At 39.6% G+C, this 25,413-nt stretch overlaps 1 protein-coding gene across 1 annotated transcript in view; it reads right to left on the reverse strand.

Moving 5' to 3' along the window:
• Nucleotides 1–11,425: 11,425 nt before the first annotated feature.
• The window catches only part of DAP (death-associated protein), a 46,953-nt gene continuing 32,965 nt past the window's right edge, over nt 11,426–25,413 (reverse strand). Inside the window, exons 4-5 of the mRNA XM_008946790.1 lie at nt 14,108–14,150; nt 11,426–11,545 (exon numbers count right to left, since the gene is read on the reverse strand). Of these exons, the coding sequence (XP_008945038.1) occupies nt 11,426–11,545; nt 14,108–14,150 (163 nt within the window). The remainder of the gene's footprint in view (nt 11,546–14,107; nt 14,151–25,413) is intronic.

Consider the following 25,413-nt stretch of genomic DNA (forward strand, 5'->3'; position numbering starts at 1 on the left):
CCTGCTCATCCATGCAGGTTTCTTAGCATGCTTGCCCAATTTTTTACTCAAAGGAATGCACCTATCTTGGCCTTGGAGGAAGTGGTATTTAAAAAGTGACCAACTTTCTTGGGCGCCTTTACCCTCCAGAGTCGTAGCCCATGGGATTCCTGCAAGTAGATCTTTGAAGAGTGCAATGTTAGCCCTGTGGAAGTCCAGGGTTGTAGTCCTACTTATTGTCCTGCTTCTAAGTACATTGAAAACTTTGCCTAGAAATGCAAGACTAAAAAAGTTTTGCATCATGTACCACCATCATGCCCTACTTTTCTGAAGAGTTTCAGAACCTCCAGTTGGAGATTCCAGTGGGCTATTTAACAGACTTATGAAGTTACGAAAGCAAAAGCCAGGTCTGTGCAGTCTAAATGCCATTAAGTCCCTGTGTTGCCATTTCTCATTAGCTGGGCTCTTCTGAAAGCCTTGTGGCAGCCAAGAAGACACAGAGAACTACACTTAGAAGGAATTTAAATGAACCTGGGGCAGGAGAAGAGAGGAGGGAGAGGCAGCGACAGCAACCAAGCAGTAACAAGTTCTAATTTAACAGTGTTATTTAACCCCCCACCAGAATCATTTAAAAATCACATTAATATATGGACGTGAATCTTCTTATACAATTGTGGGTTTGCACTCACTCAGAATAGTCTTTGGATTTCTAGGCCCAGTGAAGAGCAGAAGAAAGCAGCATTTCCTTCACACGTGGCCTGAAGGTCTCTTCCCTGTGACAGAGCAGGCATGTCAGTCATGTCACCACTATCACCTGATGTGATAAAGTTTCAGGCAGGCTGCAAACCCGTATGTCAATGCACTGGTTACACTGCTCACATTTTCAAGACAGCCTCAAGAAAATAGTAGTGGTGGGAAGAAGCAGAAGTGGTAATTCTTGAGCACCACACTGCACCCAGATCTCCACAGCAACATCTGCACCTGCAGCAAGGTCTACACCTGCAAAATACTTTGGGAGCTGCTTGTACCATTGCTAGGATTTTTCAGCTAATTTAATTTATATTGGCGTCTTTCCTTTGAGTAAGTATCTTCTGAGTTAGGCAGTGCATGGTGGGATGCTGACAGGGCATGTAGCTATTTAAAGGCTTTTTCACATCTGTTTTCACAGGCAAACCCTATTAAACTGTAACAACAACCACATACATTTTACTGGTAAGCAATCAATTTCCATGAAACATAGCAAAAGTGTCCACTGAAATGGGTGAAAAATCCAGATCCTTTAAAATCCGAGTCCAAATCCTAAACACCAGCCCCCAGGCTTTGCTCTAAACTGCTTAATGAGGGAACCATTGTGTCCTTTTATTAGGCTATTTGTAAATGTGACCAGCAGATGCAGTCACATGTGGTGTGTAACCCCACATGCTTTACATCTGGTGCAAACTCAGAACATATCCCATGGTCCAGAACAAAGCACCCTTGTCCACCCTCCTCCCGTCAACTGCTCACCAGCAACAAGACTTCACAAACTCTCCTAAAGAATAGCCCCTGATGGCTGAGGGTCACCAGGAAAGCCCCATGTGCTGGGCCTCTCCAAGCTGCCTGAGCCCCAGAGACCATACAGAGAGCATCCAGGGGAGTGTCCCTGGCAGCGGCCCTCCGAACTCCTACATCGATACCATTTGGGTGTAAGCCTCAGAGAGCCTCCCCAAGGAAAGGTACAAGGATCACATTCTGAGCTTTAATGCTGGTCTCTGCAGATTACTGTCATGCCCAGACTCTTCCAGCTCAGCTGACTCCAGGGGAAATTTCTGAGGAAGCCAAAGGCACCTTTCCATCATTACTGTTTCTCCCCTTGATGAGAGGCTCTCACCTGGGATGTCAGCAGCAGCGATGCACAGCCAGGTGCACCGCACAGCTTCAGGGTGATAAGTTTCAGGGAAGTGGGACAGGGGGGTTTGAGACAGCAGTCACCAGAAGACTGTGCAAAACAGTGTGGGGACCTCTTCCACCAGAGCTAAAGGGAAGGACAACAGTTGTTGCATCCACAGAATAAATGCTCTTGACTTGCTTACCAAGCACCTTGCTGCATTCACTTCTTTTCTGAATTGCACCTTCCTTAAGAGGTCCCATTTCTGCTCCTTCCAGTCCCAACTTCAACATTTCCACAAAAGCTTTAGCATTTTTCTCTCAGAATATCAAGGTTAGATCAGCCCAGCTGCTACCATGATCTCTGGCTACGATCTCCCCCAAATTCTGTCTGCCAAACCATCCCTCAGCAAATCCACAGGAAATGCTTACTTGACTCAGTAGCAGTTATAGGGAGTGAAAAGATGCATGTTCCATTTGAGGCCTCTCTCCTGGATGATCTCCCAGCTCCTGCTTTTGGACACCTCGTACCTGGACAAGCTGTCACCTCTAAGAAGCCTAGCCTACCACAAAGCAGTAGCCACTGCTACACCAGATGTAATCTCTGAGTTTGCAAGGCACATGCAGGAGCCAGGCCACAGCGTGGCATGACAGCCTGTCCTTCAGGGTGGCAGCACTGGGCCTGTGCTGTCCAAACAAAGAGGTTTTGCTTACAAGTTACGTGCTTCCTCCTATGCCTTAGTTGCTCTCTTTGCAGAATCCTTCTTTCTGTCTCTTTTTTCTCCTTTGTTGTTGCCAATGGGAAAGGCTATAAAGCAAGAGATAGCCTTGCCCAAATCTGCACTGATCACACTGCAGTGATGCTCCAGCCAGCTCCAGCAGACGCTGTCAGCAAGCTGCACTAGCACTGAAGATTTGCTCTTAAGAAGCATTTCTGTTAAGTCTGCGGAGTAAAACCAAATCTCCCTCTCCTTTTACACTCAAAGAGCTTTTGCTGCACATCTGATGGAAGGCAAAAAAATCTTCAGCTGTATTGTTATTAATGTCAGCAAGTACATCTGAAAATACAGAGAGCTCATATTCATTGCTTCTAGCCTATATTACCTATTAGAACTATAATGCTATCGAAGTAATATTCTCCACTTACATCAGCTCTAGCATTTTACCTTGAGTGCATATTATAAGCTATCAAAATACAGTGGCCTATAATGAACACAAAGGTGCCATCTTGATTTAGATACCTTTCAGAGCAGTAGTGCTAGGTCACTAATGCTATTGAGAATTGCTTCTCAGGGTAATTGGTACATGTCCTCTTCCTGAAGTGCTGTGCTTTAATTTTTTCACTCTGTAATCTCAATTCCTTACAAACAGCCACAGAAATATTTATATTTTCAGACCATAAAGGACAATAAATCGAAAATAAAGTTCCTGCTGGATTCTGACTATTAAAAGCATTTCAATAGTAGCTCCAGGCTGAGCAGGTATCTTGCCAACTGCTTTGCAATCTTGTTTGTTATAGGCAAAGCAACACATAAGTAAAGAAGAAACTGCAGAGAATTACTGGTTATCCCCACGTAACCCAGGGACTGCTTTTGGACATTATCATGGAGTTTGTATCATTCCTCAGAATGGCTATGGTAGGGCTTATATTTGTTTCTGCTGCAACATATTGTACTAATTTATTAGTAATTGCAAAGTTAGGGTAATTTTCCCTAATTGTTGAAATCAGGTAATACTGAATTATACAACATGTATACGTAAAGATGTACATGTACACCTCTGTGTTACAATAGTGAACTTTTTTTCCCCCCTTCCTATCTAGCAAGCTAGTTTACTCTGAAGCATTTTGTTCAATTGTTTTCAAAATAACTCAGGTTTTCACACATATCAACTTTTCTTCTAGATTTGTTATTCCATTAAGGAGCACTGCACAGTCAGGTACTCTTTCCAAGAAGCTCTGCTGATATGCCTTACAGTGTTTGAGAAGACAGATGTCTGGAGGTCCCTACTTCATGTAAAATACCTAGTTTGACACTCCAATCCTGAAAATTAAATCTGAACTTACCTTAATTCCTTGGAGAGTATCACCAAAGTTATCAGGCCTCTGTAAACACAAAGTAGAAATCCTCTGAAATATTGGTGCCCTCCGTGGGATGGGAAAATAACCTGCCTTGAAGGAACCTACATCTGTAGGCATCCTAAATCTCCCAGGAGAGATCAGCTTAGTGCCATAGGTAACATTTTCTATATCTTTTATCTTTTAACCTGCTCCCCCTGAACAAAATCATATCTGTTGCAAAGGACTATCAGAGCGTGACACACGCTGCACACAATGCCAGACAGGGAAAAAACTGTCTGTAAACAAACTAAACATATGAACCTGGGAGAGAAGAATATTATGAGTCAGGAGAAGTAGTCAGATCATGCTCTATACTTTCTATAAATATTTATCTTAGCAACAATCAGCTACTGGAGAAGCAGCTATTGGCATACAAAGGAGATCTCTCACACTCCGACGTATAGATTTGCAGTGCGTGTGTTGTAGGAGCTATTTGGGGCAGTGGGAAGACAGGCTGTGTGTTTAACAAACATCCTCATAATAAGCTCAACTGAAGGGCTTATTTAAGGTTTCAGCCTTTCATTCCAGACACCTCCAGCTGCCACAATTGTCACATCAGCAGTGAGAGAATGTTTATTTTGTTCTGGGTGATAAAATCAGGCCCTAAAAGAGAATTCTTGCATTTGTTAGTTATTATCTTTTATCCAGGGAGTAGGAATTAGGTAAGGAATCAGCTTCTAATGTAGGGGTTTTTTTTAGCAACTCAGATTTAACACAGTGAAAAGCTACCTGCAAAGAGGATGTTAAAGCTGTTCACCCAAACTGTGTGTTCCAAGGAATCTGATCTCATGTTGCTTAATGTCTCTAGGATAAATAAAATATTACACCTTAGTTTCTAAAATTGACTATTCTCTCTCTTTGTAGGTACACACACTAGAAAATTAATTAAGCCCCAAAGTAACTATAATGTCCCAGTTCCACCTCCTACATACAGCCAGTGCTGGATTTTGCAGCCAAGACAGAGAACATATATTTCTTTGTACTAAACCTTATAGGTGAAAAGAACTAGAAGTTTGTTAAAATATGTTTGCACTTGCAGATTTTCCTCATTCAAAGATACCTCCCATGCAAAGAAAATTCAAGGACATGCAGATTTACAAGTCAATGAATTGTAGTTTCAGTACATAATTAGGCAGCAGAAATTGAGGTCACTGAGCAGCATAAGACACAGTCAGTATCCAGTTCTGAAATGAGATGATAGCTCAGTTTCTTCTCTCTAATCATCTTCTAACAACAGTTTTACAGAGCACAATCGAATCCACTTCTGTGCTGATCCACTTACTATTCTAGTTTTAATACTTGAGGGTTTGAGCTTCAGTCACAGCTACTGTTGACTGCAGATTTAAATACCTAAGAAACCAAAATGAAGCATGCAATGTTGCACCAGCACATGCCTCAGTCTGTTGATCTTCAAGAGACAAAGCTACAAGACCTTCAGCTCCCTCAAAGTTCCCCATACCTTATGACAAACCCAGCTGACCCACCCTGCTGCTGGGGACAAACCTGCTTGGAGCAGCAGCTTGGAGCTGAGAATCAGAGCTCCACTCAGACCATGCTTCTATACTTTGAGAACAATGCCAGGACAAGAAAGGAAGGTGTAAAAGACCAAGTCCATATGTCTGCTCCATGATTCTGGCTCAGGACTCCCACCCCTACCACAGTGCACCGCTTTCTGGGCCTTCGCTGGCAGCTGAAGCCTCACCTCCATCCCCTGTGAACTACTGCTGCAGGCTCTCCCTTTACTCCTTGACCTCAGTCAGCATTAGGAGTTTCTTAGCAGGAACCTGCTGTCCATGACTCCTGTTTGTGAGGATATGCTCTGAACTCACAAACAATCATGGATTAGAACAGCTTTTTAAAGAAATGAACCATGAGGTCAGCAGAACTCAAACAAGCGGAAGGCTAATCCTTATTGAAGAGAGACATCACTTGAAAAGTGAAATGAAACCTAAGATGTGGTGTATGTGATGTTAGAAGTAAGGCTCCTTTTTTTAAATACTAAGCAAAGTTTTCAGATAAATAAAGCAGGTTCACAAGTGTAAAATTTCAAGGAGAAAACTGAAGCCTCTTTTTCCTCAGACCCAAACACTGTCACACTGCGATTTTACTCACAAGAGGACTGAGCATATCTGTGGTTTCAGTCACATCCAAAGCACAATGAGATACCGGCAGCACGCAAAGGTAACTAACTTTTGCTTTTCATTTTAACTAAATTTGCTGTTCTGTATTTCAAGGGAGGCATGTGGTTTAAGAGGCAAGCGAGGTTAGTTGCTCTGCTCTCCAGTTCACTTGCTCCTCCATAGGTAAGAAAGTGATGTCATTACCCTTCTTAACTTGGTATCAGACATCCACTGACACCTGAGACAACTTACCAAAAACAGCTCATAAGAATTTATTTGCCCTTTTTATCTTCATAGCCTGCTGCCTGTTTATCAGCCAGAAAAGATAAAAAAAAATTTGCTGAAACAGGTTTACTCACAACAAAGTGAGAATATACCAAAGGCAATGCACACACCCTTACTGTCAGCTACAGAGCTCACAGCTCGTTAACTGCTGAACAGATTTTATAATCCTTAAAAATCACTGTGGATTATAAATGCTTTTCTTTTCCTAAAGCTGCAAGTGACCTACAGAACACCAGCCACTCTGAGTTTCCTAAAAATATCTCCAACACAAGCTGGGCAGCAGAGATTATATTACAGGGCTTCTTCCAAGGTCACTTGCAAGATCTATGCTTGCAGTGGCTTTAGCACCTCTGTTTCAGTTTTGTCCCTGGCAGCACTGGGAGTGCATTCTGCAAAAGATCATCAGCATCCATGCATGCCTGTCAGCTCCAAGTGGCAACAAATTATATTCTCAGAGAAAGGTACTGTATTCTTTTTCTTACCTCTGATCAGCATCCTGAAGGGGAGGGAGACAGTCTTTGCAACAGAACTGACTTCTTTGTTCATAGAGTGCTTTTGTCAAACACAATGCATTCCACTTCTTTCAGGCTCCCTATCTCAATACTAGTACTACCATTTTATGAAAAGGCCACAAAATTAGTACACACTAGATGCAGTCTCTTCTCTGATGAAGGATGAGGAAAACCAATAAATACATATTCTTGAAGGAAACCAAAGAACAGAGTGACAAAATACAAACCTCCACCTTCCCAATAAAGAACTGAGCACACCAGAGTGTGATAGAGAAATGCTGAAGGAAAAAAAAGGAATTCTTTAGGAAAGCAAATAATGTATTTATCAATTATCTTTATTAATTTTACATAAAACAGTCATGCACAGCACTTACCGAAGGCTACAGCTACAATGCAGACTTATTTTACCTGCCTCTTGAAGAAATCCAATGCAGATTTACCACTGTAGACTTGTCTCAATTTCATCTCATCAAAGCTCCTCCAGTAACTATGATCTGCCTTCCTTTTTTACGGACAGAGCAGATCATGTCAGCTGTAATCAGTTATATTTAAATGTTTTTATCTTGTGAGGTAGGAGGTTTGTGTGCAAAGAAATTCAACTAAACCAGAGATTTCTCTTCCTAACTCTTGCATCATTGCAGCATCTGACTGGTAACATCTCCTGCTATAGAGGTAACTGCACCCTTACCACATTTTCTAAAATACAATTAACATATCTTAATTTTATAAAGGCATTGCCCTAGACCAAAATCTCATTTTAAACTTGATATACTCATATCTGAAAGGGGACACGAGAAACGGTTCATAAAACCCACACCTCCCTCTTCCATGAAGGTGGTAAGTATTCAGAAGAAAGTTATTCCAAAGGGACATAAACATAGGTCCAAGTCATCCCCGTCACCTTGGCATGAAACAGATTGCTGTGAATTCATTAAACAGCCAGGCGCATGTGATGATCACACTACCACAGATAAAGAGTACAAGATTTATGTTTCAAGGGTGCCGATGGCAAAAGGGTAAACCATACTGTTGAAACCAGAAGTAAAGAACTTCTAATTACTAATAACATTTGCAATACTGCAGGGCCATGGAGCTTGGAATAATTACAGACAACTCAGTCAACTGCATGCCAGACATCATCAACATGTATTTTCCCCAAATTTTAATGAAAGAAGACTTTTTAAAAAAATGTAGCACATTATGTGAGTGCAGAGAGTAAGGATGTAACATTGCAAGAGTCCCAGGGCAGTAAATCCATCCTACCTGCACTGTATCACATGTATTTGTTGTATTATGCACACGACACATATACTAAATATAGGATGCTAGAAGTACAAGAAAGCTTCCAGAAACACTGTGGCCATTTCTCCAGACCCTTCTGTGAATCACTTGTGTTACTGCATGCACTCTGTAATGTTAACTGTCGTTTGATAAGAAGCTTGCTACCTCTTCTGATTATAATAATTGATTTTTCTGAAAGAAAATGAGACCTTGAAAAGCAATGGAAAAATGTTGAATATAATTTCCTTTACCATACTGATTTATTACCAGGCTCACATTCTACAGCTTTGTGAAGATCGAGTGAGGATCTCCAATTTCATAGTGGAAAACAGCAACTCCCATTCTAGCTGATAGCATCTAGCTTTTATTTTAAATGAGACTGGACTATCCAAAACAGCTCATCCACTCTGTCATAAAACTTCCTAATAAATTTTACTATCTATAAAATGTTGATTAGTTGTGCAGCATTCCACAATAAAATCCCACAAACCCAAATTGACTGCACCCTGCTGATTTACATAGTGCTTAGAGAAAAAAGAGCCCAATATACAACTTCATGCTTTATTGTTGCATTATTGCCACATTGACAATTACAGAAAATTTATTTTGCAATCATTTCAAAGTAACAGCTGAACACTTCCTGTGCCTCTGTGTTATTGTAATGTATTTTAAAAGTATCAGTAACCATCAGTAGGCAATCCAGATCACCAGTTATAATTATCTTCAGCAAGGCAATGCTTTGGTAAGGACAACTAAGTGTAAACATGGATACCTCCCAACAATACATACTATGCTTTCATACATAGATATTTCCTAACCATATAGGAGGAATTCCTGCATTCTAAAAGCCACTAAAGCTAAAGCTATCTTCAGAGTCATACTCCATTGTACAAACTTAGATATCCATCTAAGTAATCAAAGACAAAATTCAGGTATTGTCTATATCCGCTGTATCTATTGCATTAACAACCAGAAGCAGCAGTTTGTAATTCAAAAAGCATCTGTGTCCCTAACTTGCAGTATCAGAATGAAAATGTGGTGTTGCTTTCTGAGACATTTCTACCAGCTCTTACTGGACCCCGAGTAGGGGCACCCAGCCCCACCTAATTGTATGTTACTACACCGAGGTAAGTTTTGTTTTCCAATGCAGTCAACAGAGTTGAGAACAAAACAGCTCATCTTGAAAGACACTTCCATTTGGTCAAAGATGTCACATCTGAACTCTACCCACTGTCTTGACTACATCACCATTGACTACAACTGGAGTCCAGACCCTGCTTCAAATGTAGGCACAAGGAAAGCAGAACCCTATCCAGCTCACTTGCAAGCCAGCAGCTACCAGTACCAAGCAACTGTGATGATCTGCTCCAGTGCTGACGCTAACAGCCTCTGGCTGCACCATCAACAAGATGCCACCATGTTCTGTCCTGAATCTGCAAACTACCTCGTGTAGATATTCCATGAGGACCAACAATGTTATCCTTAGGAATGAATTGCTTGTGCAGGAATCACTTGTACACTCATGAGTGGCTATGAACAAAGCCTCAGATGTACTGACACCAAAACCAGAGAGAATATTTTAAAAATCATGCATATTCTAACACAGGATAATTCTTAGAAATAATGCTCATTCCTTAAGGCAAATACAGTTATCTAATTCAATTGAAAATAAGGACTGCACACACAGATTGTACATCCTTCCTTGGGTGTAGGATAAATATATCCACACAACATATCCTTTGCAAAATATTGTTTCTATTTGAAGCCTATGAAGAGATGGAAATGCCAGGTCCCTCTCACCCACATGAGGTGAGTCATTCCACTCACAAAATGGGCCCTATTTCATTAGATTTTGTGGTTGTTGTTTTAAATCAGCTACTCAGGGTATAATTATTTAATCAGCAAAATTTTTTAAAAATAGTGTTTTTTAAATTCTCATCACTGGTTTTCTATACTATGTGATTTTAAACATAAATGAACCAGCAAGGCCCCAAGTAACTCCAAACTTTCACTGATTTCCCAGGTGAATGTCTGCAGCACTAGCTCCAGTATCCATTTTTTTGACATTATTAGAAATCTGATAAACCTAGAGGGTAATAAAGGCTGTACTGTGTTTATAGGCAGTTAAAACCAGAAGTACATTTCAAAAGTGTAGGTGCAATGTTCAAAAATTAATTTCCTGGGTTTTTCAAAGATGAGTTGCAGAAGGAAAATGATAGAGCTAAGTGATTTTGAACCGTGCAATAAAAAAAATCTAATTATGGCCAAAACTAATCTGATTGCTTTATTTGAAAAGTAACTCTCTTATTCTCTCGTACCACTACTGTCCTTATTCTCAGTAAGACAACTAGGAAAAAATATGTAGTGCAACAGAAGTTGGGTCATAAAGTTAAACACATTTACTAATTTACAGTGATCTCAAACTCTAAGTTAAAAAAGAAAACTGATTTTTTGACAGTTTATTTTAAGTTCAATTCTGGATGGTCCTGAGCTCCTTCAGCTTGTTATTGGAATTGAGAATTCATCTTCTCATAAAAATACAGTCCCTAGTGAGACCCATGAGGCCACAGATCAGTTGCGTACAGCCGCAGTGTTCCTGTAACTCTGATTTCTTTCCCCCTCTCCAGACCCACAGACCTCCAAATGCAGAACTTCAGCAAGACTGTGTGAGTGCAAAGGGGTGTAAAGAATATTCAGCTGGATTTCTGTCCCCTTGAGAATGTTTTGGGGGTCCTTTTATCATCTCACTAGTTGAAATCAGAGGGCACAGCCACTGGGGTGTAACACTGTAGGATACTGAAGATTGCAAGATTTCTATGTAATCAGGACAATCACCGACTTCTGTCTCAACACACAGAACAAATTCCCTCCAGATGGTAGAGGTACTAGTACAAAAGGGCTATTCTTCCTTACCAGCTTAGCATTAAAAAAACACATAAAATATCTGCTATTGCGATGCCACAACTAAAAGCACAAGTTCTAAGCCCATTAATCATATTATTCATACTAAATTTTTATCTTGGCAATAAGAAAATCTTATAAAAAACCCACCCCTGATTTGCAAATACTTAACAGAGAATTTCCCATTTGGGATAACAACTGAACAATGTCTTCACTCTTATTAACCCTTGCGAATTAAAGAAATAGCATATTATTTTAGAGGATAATTCTACTCATTGGACACTGTGAATCACAAATGATTTTTGTTTTCTCTTGAAAACTTCTTCACTGACAACTTCTTCACTGAGATTTTGATGGAGAGCTCACTTGCGAGGCTGGTGGATGTGCTGTTTGACATGTTGTGGGTGAGGAAGCTTCTCCACAGAAGGATGTGGTTTCTGGTGAGCCACCTGAGCCGCAGCTGGAGGGAAGTCTTTATCACCCTGTTCAAAAACACAGGAAAAATGTAAGAAATATTAAAAGCATACTTTCCAGTTCAAACAGATGTAAGTTTTTAAAAATATGAGAAGCAGATGTTACACCGGGTTGCATGTTACTCTGATGTCCCCATGTACACATCCTATCTTGCCATTCTTTTAGCTGACATTAAAATTCCTCTTACACAAGTTTCACTTTTTCCAACTACACAATCCAACAACACAGCATCGTAAAGTGACCCAAGAAAGAAACCAAAACACCCTATTGCTGTCTGCTATGATGAACAGCTCCTTGTGCAAAGTCCCTTTCACTGGCTCTTAATGGTCAGATCTCCTTGGCATGTTTGGTTTTCACAAAGTGACAAGGAAGAGGAGACTATTTTACTAATAAAGTAAGGCAGTGTGAAAAATTACCTGCACAAGAAAACCCACTGTAGGAGCACCAGTTCTGTAGGAAGAAAGGCAGGACTTAAACCTACTTTTGACTCAAATCTTAGGGGTGGTTGGCTTTTAAAGTTTAACGTGCTTTTCTAACCAGGTCTGCTAGTGTTACCACGCAGGTGCTGCTGTTGGGCAGGCCCAGTTCAGGTGAACCCTTATGCCACCTATTTAGAACTGTCATTTCTTGGGCCAGTCCCATGAGGTTTTCTAAAAGCAACGGGAAACATCTACTACTGGTGTTCAGTGACTGGAGGAGGAGAATAGCACCACAACTTCCCTTTTTAGAAACTGGGACAAATGTGTCACAAGCCAGAAACTCCCTGCATTCCACTGGATAATGGGGTGACAATCTTACTCAGAAGTCTTTTGTACAAAGCTGACATCTCAGATGGCCTGTTTCACACTTGACTCCATTTCAAGCTACTCTAAATTCTTGCCTTCTGTTCTGACATAATTATTTCTTTTTAAATCTTGATCAAGAGATCAACTTTTTACATTTTTTCCCCGTTTTTTTTCTCTACTCCTAGTTGTTTACAGTTTTCAAAGATCTCCTCTTCTCAGACTTAACCTTTTATACCTTCCTTCCCAATGATGCTACTGTTTGTCTTCTCCATAACTCTCTGACCCCTCACATCTTCTTGTCTCAAACAGGTGATGTGAATGCAGCTCTTCTGTGGCTGTGGGTACTGTAACAGTTGATCAGATGACAGAGCCAGTCTGTAAATTTTAGCAGGAAATGCCCATCTTAGAATGAAAGTACCGTAGAATAATTTAGGTTGGAAGGGCCCTCAGGATGTATCTAGCCGAACCTCCTGCTCAAAGAAGAGCTAGCTGTAAGATTAGACCTATTTACTCAAGGTTTTTATCCAGTCTGGTCTTGAAAACCTCTACAAGCAGAAGCTCAACAGCCTCTCCAGGCAGCCTTCTCCACTGCCTGTATGTCCTCACAGTAGAAAGGTTTAATTCTTTTTATGTCTAGTCAGGCCCTTCCATTTCAACTTGTGTCTGTTGTCTTGTTTGCCTGCCATGCACTACTCCACACATCCTGGCTCCATCTTCTTCATAAGATCCTTGTAGATGTGGGAAGGCTGCTGTTAGGTCCTCCTGAAACCATCGCTTCTCCATGTTAAACAAGGCCTGTTCCCACAGCCTCTCAGCCCCCTGACCACCTTGGTGACCCTCCAATAAACTTACTCTGGTTTATCCACAGCTTTCATATGCTGGGGTGTCCAACACCGGATGAACTATTCCATCCCTGCCCGTGGCAGGGTATTTGGAACCAGATGAGGTCTTTCCAATCCAAACCATTCGATGATTCTAAGATATGAGGTCTGAAGTGTGCTGAGCAGAGGGGGATAATCTTTTCCATTGATCTACCAGCTACTGTCCTGTTAATTAATGCACAGGCCCAGGAAATACAGCAGTGCCTGTCTGCTACTTTTGTGGGCTAGGGGAAGTGGCATCAGCTCGCTCTTTCCACCTACGTGACCTGGCACAACCACAGCACCTTACCGTAAATCACCTTACACACCCCAGTGATGTTAAGGCCGTCATGATAAAGGTACCCATCATGTAAAGCCCTTGTAAAACCCCTGTCATAACACATAAGGCATGAATTACTGATCGTACAACTAATGGCTAGTTAGTGATTTAGCTTATGGCTTTCCAGGTCCTGCTTGCTGTTAAAATCCAGGGAGTAATGCCTTGAGCCTCCAGTACCTCAAAGCACATATGGCAGCCGAAACATTATCTTCAAACATGTATCCTTATAGGCAGGAGCTGTCACTCCTCATCACAGATCAAGTATTGCAGCAGGCTTAACATACAACTGCTTTGAAAGGAAATGAATGAGGTAATATCAAGCTTAGATATGAAAAGAAGATCCAATAAACATAAAGTGCTAAAACTCAAAGTAAAACGGTGGAAGTAATTTCAATAAATAATTTCAATTTCACACAAAACCCAAAAGAGTGCTCAAAGGGACTTAGACAAATACACAAAACATAAAGCCTCTTCTCATAAAAGAGGCAGGGGAATGAAAAAATTAATTTTGCTCTGATCAGTGATAATTCTGAAAAACCTACAATAATTTTTCTGTGATTGAAAAGAATTTAATGATAATCTTACCCTAGCAATGACACCAGAGATGATCACTGTTGGTTTAGGTGGGCTGAAAAAAAATAAGAGGGATTATTTGTACAAATTATTTAGAAGGCAGAAATGAAAAGTACATCATACATGAAACGCAAAAAGTGGCATTTTTGGCAGTTGCTGAATATTTCAAATAGACAAGACAAATTTCCTCTTCAAATTATTATTGCCTTACTTACATAGTATTTACTATGGCCAAGAACAGACCTGTAGGTTTTGGCTGCTATTACTTCACATCAGTTGTGCCAGCAGTAGGTCTAGTCCAGCAATAATCTGTGCTTTACTTAAAGCTGAGAGTCTTTCTTTGTTTGCATTGGAGTCTTAACCCTCAGATTTTATATATAAGCTGCCAGCAGTACTTTAGGCTTAGTGTATTTGTATTGCAACAATGAAAACTGTAGTTGGACTAAACTTACTGCTGTGATGGAGAATAAAATAAAACTCAAGTTTATATCTGTCAATCAAATGGATTAAGATTCTGAGCCTCAGAAAAAACAACACCCAGTACTTTAAAATAATAGATTTTCAAGCAGATACTTATCTACTCTATTACACAGAAGGAGAATCATGTCTGACATAAAACAAATGTTAAAAAACATAAAGCAAAGTCTGCCCTGCTTTTTCATTTGCAGATCTCCACCCATGACAATAGGAACAGACTCTCCACAGGTAGAATTTGACTCTGAAGCTGGGTCACCACGAGCAATCAGTTTCCCTGGGCCACTGCTCTACTGAACTGACCATCTCTACACGGAGGTTAAAGTGCAGCCACATCTAACAGTTTACCCCTGTTGCCACCTGGCATTGCCACAGTGTCTAAATTATAAATTCTCAGCAACTTCACTTGTCTCCTGGGCACATAAAACCATACATCTGCATGGAGTCCACAGAAGGATCAAGACCGGGAGCTCCAGAAAATCTCTGCAATAGGGGTAACACTTCTATAAGAAAACTATGTAAAACCTGAGGCATTGCAAAGAGAAGGAAAGTGCAGAGGTAAAATTGTGCCTCCCTCTGAGCATGTCCATAACAGGATTCAGAGCAGGTGGTTCATAAACTTGGGACCATGAGAAAGGTCCCTACCCTGTGATATTACAGCTGATGAGGCTGGAACAACACAAGGCAAACACAAATCAAATTATTTATTAGAGGAAAGATACTGATTATTATGATGTGCTTTACAACTACACAGCTTGTAAAGATTTATTAATGTTATGTTATGTGAAGTTAAGGTGACAAGCAGCACAGTATTAAACCTTGTTATAATGTTCTAATAAATATTGCCTGAGTCCTGTTTAAGTCACAGTATTGCTACACACTCTGAACACTACTTATTTAATAAGGCTCATCAATCCTTCTAAAATTTTTTAAAAAGTAAGAAAGACAGAAAAACAGAGAAAGGAAGGAAACAAAGCTCTTAAATACCTCCATTTAAGAGTACCAGTGATATTTCCTGCAATAATAAAGAGTATTTTGAGAGCTGTATTAGCCTTCTATCTTATTTTCTGTTAGTATAAACTAAAAACAAGCAAAGATCAATAGCAAAACACTTTCATTTTACCCTAATTGTACCAAGCGAATTAGTACTTTACAGTCTGCATGAGATTTCCTGGATGCTGAGTAACTAACTCAAAGAAACAACTGAGAAAACACAGATGTACTGCAGTGGCTCAGGGTTCCATTTATTAACTAACACCATGACATTATATAAGGAAATGAACAGGAAATGGGGAAAAAAAAAAAAGTGTGGCAAGTTATTCTTCAACTAGACATGGAATCTGGCTTTAGTCACACTCAGATAAACAGTTATTTGATTAATATTGTGTTATTAATAATATTGGATAGTGAGAAATTCCAATCAGGTGGATTTTTTCTTATATTCTTACCATGACCTTTCAGTGTTCACCATGCTTGGATGACGCATGAAATTCACATCAACATTTCCCAAAAAAGAGCCTGCATTTGCTGAACGTGCTACAGCTTGTCTGATCACCACCACGCTATATTATCTGCCGTGTTTCATACTTCTTGCTTTAAAACCAAGCAACATGCTCCATGGTTTGGGCCAACAGGAATCTCTGGCGGAATGGTTGCTTGAATTACAGCTTTTCATGCTGCAAATAGCAAAAAACCTGAGAAACTCTGGTCTTCTGTGTGAGTTGTAATGCTATTAATATTCAAAGGACCCAAGCTTGCAAGTGCCAAGTTCCCCGCGCACACAACAGAGCTGGATAAAGTTAGAATACGTGGTACATTTCTGTACTTATTGTTACTTAGTTGTATGTTCTTTTGTCTAAGGAACTGGGTTCCTATAAAGACGATTCTCTTATTCAGTTAAGCTAAAATCCAGTCCAAGGTCTATGTTTCAGGTTGTTCCACAGAAGTAGCTAGCACACCTTTACACAGAAGAGAAAAATCAGTAATACCATTTTCCTGGTAAAAACTGTATCCTTCAGATATAAAGCATTTATCTTGAACCCTGTGATGAAATAACATATTTAGACTTGTTTGCATGTAACTGGTTCTGTGACTGTCTTCAGTTACACTACCCTAGGAACAGGATACTAGGACTATGCCATGGGTGTGCAGTAGGCACCAAAACACCTTACACTAACTCACCTAAGGTTCATGTAGATAATTTTAGGATAGCAAAGGGCAATTCACTGACACATATTTCCCAAATGGAACATATTTGTCCCTGACTTTCACCCTTGTTTGTCCGCTCCATGGATTTTCGAATGGACTCTTGTTTTATGCTAGATTTCCAACTTTTAAATGGAAAACCTAACAGGAACACTGACATGGCTTACAGCTCAAGCGCCTCTACCCTTCACCCACAAAAATCCCAGCACTCATTTCTGGCTGACCCAAGTTTCCACGCTCAGCTGCAGCCACACACTATCATGAGGTTTCACCTCTTTACTTAACCAGATACGAAGGCAAAATGCTTCATTCCCATGGAATACACACCAGCCTATTAGAGAGCTCTTTATCGTGCATCAATTATTCCCTAGCACAGAAAAAGACAGAAAGCTGGCCAGAAATAAAAATGACTGTGTCTGTCTGTATGTTCTACGTTAAAGACACCGGCATTCCCCCCATTTTTACCAGATTACATTGTCCCAGAAAAGAGCTTTAAACATTTAGTATTATCAGTTATGTTGGATGATCTATAGAACCAGAATCAGACCAGAGCATACAAAATCACACATCTACACTAATGAAGAATTCAACAGATCACAAAAAGGCCTGGATAATCAGTTACCAAATCATGCTTTAATTTCATTCTTAATGAGACAAATCTTTCTACAGATGAACTTTTTTTTTTTTTCCCCCCCCAATAAATTCAATTTCTACTGCCAGACTTTCAAATCGCAGACCCAGATTAGCTGCCAGGACCATAACTCTGCAATTGCACTCTGTGACATCTACCGGGATTCCAGCATTGAAACATCGTTCATTGTCTTTCCTGAGAACCTACTGAAAATAGAAACAAAAGTGGAGAACATGCATAGGCTATCATCGCTACATTTGCAAAACACTTTCAAGTGCTTTAAATTCTATTGGTGTTTTATGCAAACCACAACCTACATTTCCAGTATTTTGTAAGCTGTGATGGTTGCATTGAGGATATACTTAATCTGATGAAAATCGGTTTGACAGATGTTGTTTTGAAGATGCAGCATTCCTTTGTCTAGGTGTCAGTAAACAAGAAAGAAAAAGAAATACTACTTTCTGACCAAAAATGATTTTGTTTATAACTATATGTGCTTTATAGCTATTTAATGCACATGTTTAAAGTTAAATAATAGCCACAGACGATAGCGTGCGAGGAATACAACGACATGTTTGCCAAGACTGCCTTAGTGCGTGTCAATACTTTCTGAGCAAATCCTTATTTTATTTTAACATATGGAGAAAATGAACACATCTGTTAAGATCTGAGTGTTCAAAGAACTTACCCTGATTTTACAGGTGCAATGCTGCTAAGAACTGCACCTGTTTAACATCAAGCTCTCTGGTGGATTCATTTATCCTTGTCGTATTAAAATAAAATAAAGATTTCTATTATTTCATAATACTTAGCTTAAATAAGATTTTTATCTGACATTGCAAGTAAACCACAAAAGAAGATGGAATACTTGAAAGATCATTAACTAGATGAAATGAGGCATTAATAATACTACAATCTTATGTATTCACCTTAGCAAGAATGGCTGAACTTAATCTGAGAGACATACCGTGAAGACAAACTCAGTGACATTGGAATTACTGTGAAATCTCCTACAGGGCATAGAACATATACAGGGCAGGTAAGGTATTTATCCAACTCCATTTAAAATATAGAAGTGGAATAAATTAGTTTTCTTCAGTTAAGAATTTTATAGTGACTCTGTCTACATCTGAAGGGGGCACACACGTGCGGAGGCCGTGCATGCACACCCGTATGGGCTACACAGATTCACAGCTGGTTCAGAGCGATCCCACGCACAGGAAAGAGAACACTGCATCCCTGGGGGGAATGCCTCCAGCCACTCTCCTCTTTGAAGCATCTGAATTGCCTCCTTACCGCACCATCACCTGATGGGACTGATCTGGATCTGATGCCGGCTTCCAGTGGCAAGCTGAAGGGCAGATACCACACAGAGGAAGGACTACGAGCTCAATCCCAAACAAGAACCTACGTTTAGAGTTGACAAACCAGGAAAAAGAACTATGTATATGGATCACTGCTTTCTACATGAACTATAAAAGCTCCTGAAATGGGAAATGGATCTTACTGCAACCAGCCAGCGTAGAAGACTAGTGCTCCATGTTCATTGGTCATCAGAAGAATCAAACCAACATGCTAAGACAAAGTACGAGAAAGACCAATGGTAAAAACAGTACCTAATTTAAAATATTATATTCAGTCCAGGAACAGCAAAAAATAGAGAAAATAAAATAACGAAAATAAAGAAAAAATAGCTGGGAGAACATGAAGAACCTTCTATATGAGGAAAAAGCTAAGAACTATTTTGCAAACAGCATATAAAAGAGTAGAGAATATTGTCCCCATTTACCTTCCTTATAGTAGAAGTATAAAGTCACACTTGAAGAAAGCAGAAGACAAATTTAAAACTAGTAATACAAAACTAGCAGATACATTTAAAATACCACAGAATTAAATGCAGAAGCTCCTGACAATAAGACAACATCAGGATCAAGTGTTTAGTGAGATTCAAAACCAGGATTAGACTTTTATATGATGCAATCCCGTTCACATCAGTAAGGACAGAAATGTCTAAAAGCTATATGAATGCTAATGCTCCAGAACTCAGGTGATCCTTAAACTGATCAGGACTACAAAGAAAACTTCTCTGCAGAGGTTAACCTTTGATATGTCATTACCCTTTCTGCCTTCAATTAAATATCACAAGAGATTATCTTTCTGATACATCCAATTCATCCAAAATTCATCTATGCTCTATAAATCAGAGTACAACCACAGCCTCAAGATTCCCATTATGCCAACATTTAAAACAGGTTAGCCAACTTTAAAAAGGACAAAACGACACAGATGCAAGCCTTTTGTTAGGCTAGATTTTTTGTCGAAGTAGGTAAAAATAAAGCAAATACATTTAAACTACCGTAAACTAATCTAGACTAATCTATTAATATTTGTCTTCTCATACTTGTGGGAATTAATGAGAAGTCTTAACAATGACAACCAACTTTTGCTGTTTAAGTGGGCCTGGCAAATATATGAAATATATAAATAATAGCATAACATGTTATTCAAACACTGAGGAACCACAAATTGTGTCATAATGTTTAACTACCAAAGAGTAACAGTGGAGTTTGCAATCTGGCAAATCTTTGGTTTCCTTCCTCTAACCAAATCACTCTGTGGCATGCATTTTAACTCACAGTTGCTCTCTAGCTGTGGAAAATGAAGGAGAAATTCCTGCAACAGGCTGTGAACCAAAGAGGCACCTATGCAGAACATGGAGTCGTGACCAGGTCCCTGAACCTCCAGACAAAGGCAGCATGCAGACAGCACACGCCTCACCCCTCCAGCACCCCAAAACAGCAGGGATGTGAAAAATGAGCAGAACCTTCTACTGAGCAGCTTGCCTTTTATTTCCTTGCTCATTTCCAAATACACATAACATTCACACTTGTTAATATGTTGCTTATGCAAGCAAAATTAAAAATAGCTGAAGTACCACGATCTGCAGTCAACCATTGATCCCCCAACTGTTGCCTAATTAGAGCAAATTTTGATATTTTCTACCTTGTCCTGGCATAATATTCACTTAATGAACAGAAAGTTCTCCAAATATTCTGAGCAGAATTTCATCTACAATTGACAGAACTTCAGACTTTAATCCTGCCCTTATCTTTCTAGAATTAAAAGCATTTTGGCCAGTTGTTCAAACCATCCAAGCTTAATTTTTGAGGTTGCTTAAAATTCATATTTTCTGGTTATGAAACATGACAAACATGAAAGCTAACTAGTCTTAGTTTCAGTCTAGTGCATCTTATATTCACTAAGTATGCCCAGATACTTCTTTACTGGGCTGCTTATTTGAATTTACACAGTTGTCTTTGATTTTAGCATTGTCTGCAAAAATAAATTCTAAGATGATTAAAATCACAGTGAGATGATTAAAAACACATTTCTCAGCAATTGAGTAAAACTAACAAGCACACTGCTCATAAGCTTGCCTGAAGTACTTTCCCATTGGTTACAATACACTTAGGTTCTTAATTCTCTGGGCAGAGAAGTAATAATTAGTTTGCCCGATTAGCAGAGGGAAATATTTTAGTTGATTGTACAGAAACACACAGTATCTGATAATCTGTGATAATTTGTCCTGTTGAGGTCATTGATTTGCCATAGTTTTTAAATCTTCAAGATCACCCACAGGATGGCACTGTTGAACCTCAGAGTATCATGTACAGTAAACAGGGAACAACCTCAAAGAAACCCAGGTGCCACGGCACGTACTAAACCCAGGAAAAAGCAGTACTCCCCCTTGATGCCAAACCTTGATGAAATGCAGCATGTACATACACACAGACAAATTCATACACATACTTCCAGACGCTAACTCTGGAAAACAGTTTTCTTGTCCCCATGTACTAGTCTGTGCCCTGAAATACCCCATGAGATAGCCTCCGCTCTGCTAAATTGTACCTCTTACTACTCAGGTAAAATTAAGGCAACTTTGAAGGAAGAACTCAATGTCCTATCAGGAAATTATAATGCTTATTTGTTTTGCTATTCACACACAAGCAAACTGGGTGTCCCGAACTTTTAACGAAGTGGTCAATCACTGGCCATTATATTTAATACTAACTGATTGATGTTCATTGTTCTTACATTCACTGGCAACATATTGCAGCATATGGCCTTATTAATCTCATCAGCCTCTCATTCATCTTTTTTAGTGCAATGTGCTAGTCATAAAAGAAAATTATTTAAGAAAGCTGTCCACCATCTCTTATCTATATTGTTGTACATGACACTGCTATCAGAGAGTAAGTTTCTCTTTTGTGCCTTATCCTGATTACAAAATGAAGATTTAAGTATTTCACCTTTACACAGACTAAGGGGTTTTAGAAAGAGTCTGTAATTCTCCAACTGCTGGTTCATTTTTTAGGGTTCAACCCTGTTATCACAGTATCTATATTAGCCCTTAGTGAATGAATATCAATGACAAAGTTCTCACAGAAAGTGACTGCAGCATTAGCCTATTTAGTATCTGTAACCACTTAAGTGTGGAAAAATGAGAGCTATGAAAACCAACATCAAGTAAGCGGCACTTAAATGGTGACACAGCTGAAAGGAAACTAAAGTAAGGAATGAAGTAGAGCAGACTTTAAGTGGGACGTAAACATTTAATTTTCAAAATGACCAGCAAAGACCATGGTGCAAAGGGGAGGGAGGAAAAAGTTTTCCATTTATTAGTCGAGTGCTTAAGTATGTCCCTGGGCATGTTCTCATGAGGCTAACTGCACTGCTGTAGCTCCTCGTGAAAGGAGGAGTGGAACTGGAGAGAAGGGTGTGACATGATACTACTCGTCATGCACCACGGCAGTGCCATGAAGGTAGAACCTAATGAGATGGTGAAAATCGCCTCACTCCTGCCCAGGTGAATCTGTGTTTGGCAGTGGCCTAGACTTCCCCAGCCTTTCCTGTTAGAGTTCATACCCAAACCTTGCTTCCCTATGTCTCAACCATTAATCACTCAGTACCTCTGCAAATTTCACTCTCCTACTGCTCTGAACAATTGCCACATTGTTTCTCATCACCCCAAACCACACTGCAGACACAAAGTCCAATAGGTACACATGCTTTTGTGTTAAATCCTCTTCCGCAGCCATGTCCTTGTGCACCATCTTCTCCACCCAAATTTACACCATGAATTATGTGTGGTTTCCATTCTGCAGTCAGACTCCACTGTTACATGAAGCTCTCCAAAGTGCAAACAGACTAAAATCAGCACTTCTTCATTTCTGTGGTGGTTCATGCCTCCACCCACAGAAGAACACATCGTGATGAAGTTCTTCCCACTTCAGTAGGCCATTCCTGGGGAAGCTCAGAGCACAATAAAGGGCACTGTGGAAGGCCATGAAGACACTCAAGTAGTATCAGATGCCATGCTGAAGACTGCATGAGATGGCTGCATTGGCCAGGAGCTTACTTTAGTTCAAAGTCTGCCAAATTACTGACATAATTCTCCCTATGTTCCAGCGGCAAGTGGCATTTCTGGAGGCATAAATCTTGTGACAGGAATAAGAGACCAGTAAATCCTGGTACCTGGAACTTCTCTTAATTCAGACACAAAAAAATACAGAAAATATACTTTAAGGATGCAATCTTATATTTAGAGCTCATAATTGAGCAACAAGGCAGAATTAAACAAAAAAAAAAATCCCAAACCTGTTTTCAACTTAATTGCTTATTTTTAACAGTAAGGAACACCCTAACCTCTAATAAAGTGAAGCCAGTGAGGTTTTTAATGAGACAAAACACAAGGAACAATGTTCTCTAAAAGAGATTCAGACAAGGATGCAGCTTAGTTTAAATGATCTTTGAGAAATTTAATTTCTCCACAGAGAAACTCAGCTCCATTGACCTGAGAGGAAGCAACCACTTCATTCCCCTACTACCATTACTATGCCTGCCACTGAGCTGTGGCAGTATCTTCATTTTCCATCTAGAAATATCCAGTCACCTGAACACAATCAGAACAAACTGTTTCTTCCTTCCTTCCACATTTATCTTAAGGGTTTCATCTAGAAGGTCAACATCAGATATTACTACAATAATCTGCAAAACTTCCACTGTCAATGGGACTGGAACTTGGCACCAGGAAAACACACAGGAAATTACCTCAAAGAAATCAATAGGGATGAGATTCAAAGCATTACAATCTGAAGGATTTTAAGAGGAGTTCTCAGATGGCCTGCTTTCACTCAGTGTAAAAATAAATGTCTAGCTTTTTAAGTCATAATAAAAGCCAAGACAATGCAAATGGGTTACAGATCAATGTGCTGTTAAATCTGAAGATACTTCTATACTAGCACCCATTCATTTCAATGGGATGTAGAAATCTTAAAGCAACTACCAACACCACTAGCGATTTTTCTGTTAATCTAACAAAAACGACCGCTAATTTCCTAATTCACTCTGTTAGATCTGTCACATCCTGGTGCTCCATTTGTTTGAATGGCTTTTAATTGCTTCAATAACAGCTAAAGCAGTTCATTTCTTTAGCTACAAGCAGTACTTAAAGAAGTATTACAGCACCTGTAAGATGGCACTTAACCACTTAGCAACATTACCTTCTAACATACAAAATAGGCTAAGGGTACATTTTTTTCTGTGTGTGATGCACAGGTAGCTTTCCTTCTTCACTTTGCTTCTACAGGACAAATCAATCAGTCTCTCTGAGGAATGACAACAAAACAATAATGCACAATCTCAGCTGAGTTTACATTTATTAAACAGTAGCAATACTATCGGTACTTTATACTGGTACTTTGTATTAGTCATTTCCATACAGAGCACACCAGGCAAGAAAGAAGAAAGACTCAAAATCATTCATTTTAATTTACCCATTTAGTGGTAGCACTGTTCTGGCTAGAGTACTGTCTGAAGTTATGTTTCTGTAGTTCTAGCACAGCTTTTCCGAAACAACTCCCTAGTGCTAGTACCTCTGGCCACTGTATGGATATTAGAACAAATGACAACATAATAATGAGAGTTACTTAAGAAATCATCAGCCAGCTCACCTTTGAAATCAAGGTTAACGGGCATAAGTAAAATGAAGGTCTTATTTCAAAAACAAACAGTACCTGTCTAAGTATCCGTTTAGGTTGGACTGGGCAAAAAAAAAAAAATATGTAAAGATTCCTTTGTATGCTCCAAAAAGCCATTTCTGTCATTCTGTGTACACCTGGACATACAAACATTTTAACTAATAGCTTTTTATTTGCTAATGAATCAGGACATACCTTTTGTAGTACTCTACTAACATGCAAATGCAGAGATCTCTCCTGATTCAGAGGTCATTTTTACTCTATATAGTTCAACAGAGTAATCCGAGTCCCAGTACATCAGTGTGAAAATCAGTGTATGACACTGCCACCAGATTTTCAAACAATAAAAAAGTGGCAATAGTAAATGTCACAGTAAGTGCACCTTCTATCATATACACAACCAGGTGTGCACACTTGCAAAGGCTATACTGCACAACTTTTCATAATCCAGTATGACTGACAGCTTAGTTTTTTCACATTTCCACATTTTGAAGAAACACTTTGCAAACATGAGACATTTCCATTACAAACACACACACACAAAAAGTATTACCCATTATTTATCTCTTGGATCCATCACATTTTCTTATTTTCCTCCCCACCATTAAGGCCCCCATCTGCTGGGATGTGCAGTGAAACCTCTGTGTAATGCTGACTCTTTTTAGAAAGAGTTCAGTATAAAACACATCCCCATTTCGTTTTCATTACAAAAGCAAGTGGTTAGAGGGAGCTCAAGATCTGCAGGAGCAGGAACCAGTGGAAATTTTTTAATGGTACGTTTTGGCAGAGGGTACAGGGAAGGTACCTATAAACAGCCTCTGAGCCCCACAGGGCTAGATCGCAAACCAATAATTTGTTTTGTTGTTTTTAATAAAGACACATTAACTGTGCACAAGAGCAAATTAATCACCAAACTGTTTATTTTCTAAGGAGTGATAACTTTGGATAACAAATCTCCAAAGCCAGTG

This window comes from Merops nubicus, unplaced genomic scaffold (assembly GCF_000691845.1).
Source record: "Merops nubicus isolate BGI_N331 unplaced genomic scaffold, ASM69184v1 scaffold5329, whole genome shotgun sequence".
NCBI classification, from domain to species: domain Eukaryota; kingdom Metazoa; phylum Chordata; class Aves; order Coraciiformes; family Meropidae; genus Merops; species Merops nubicus.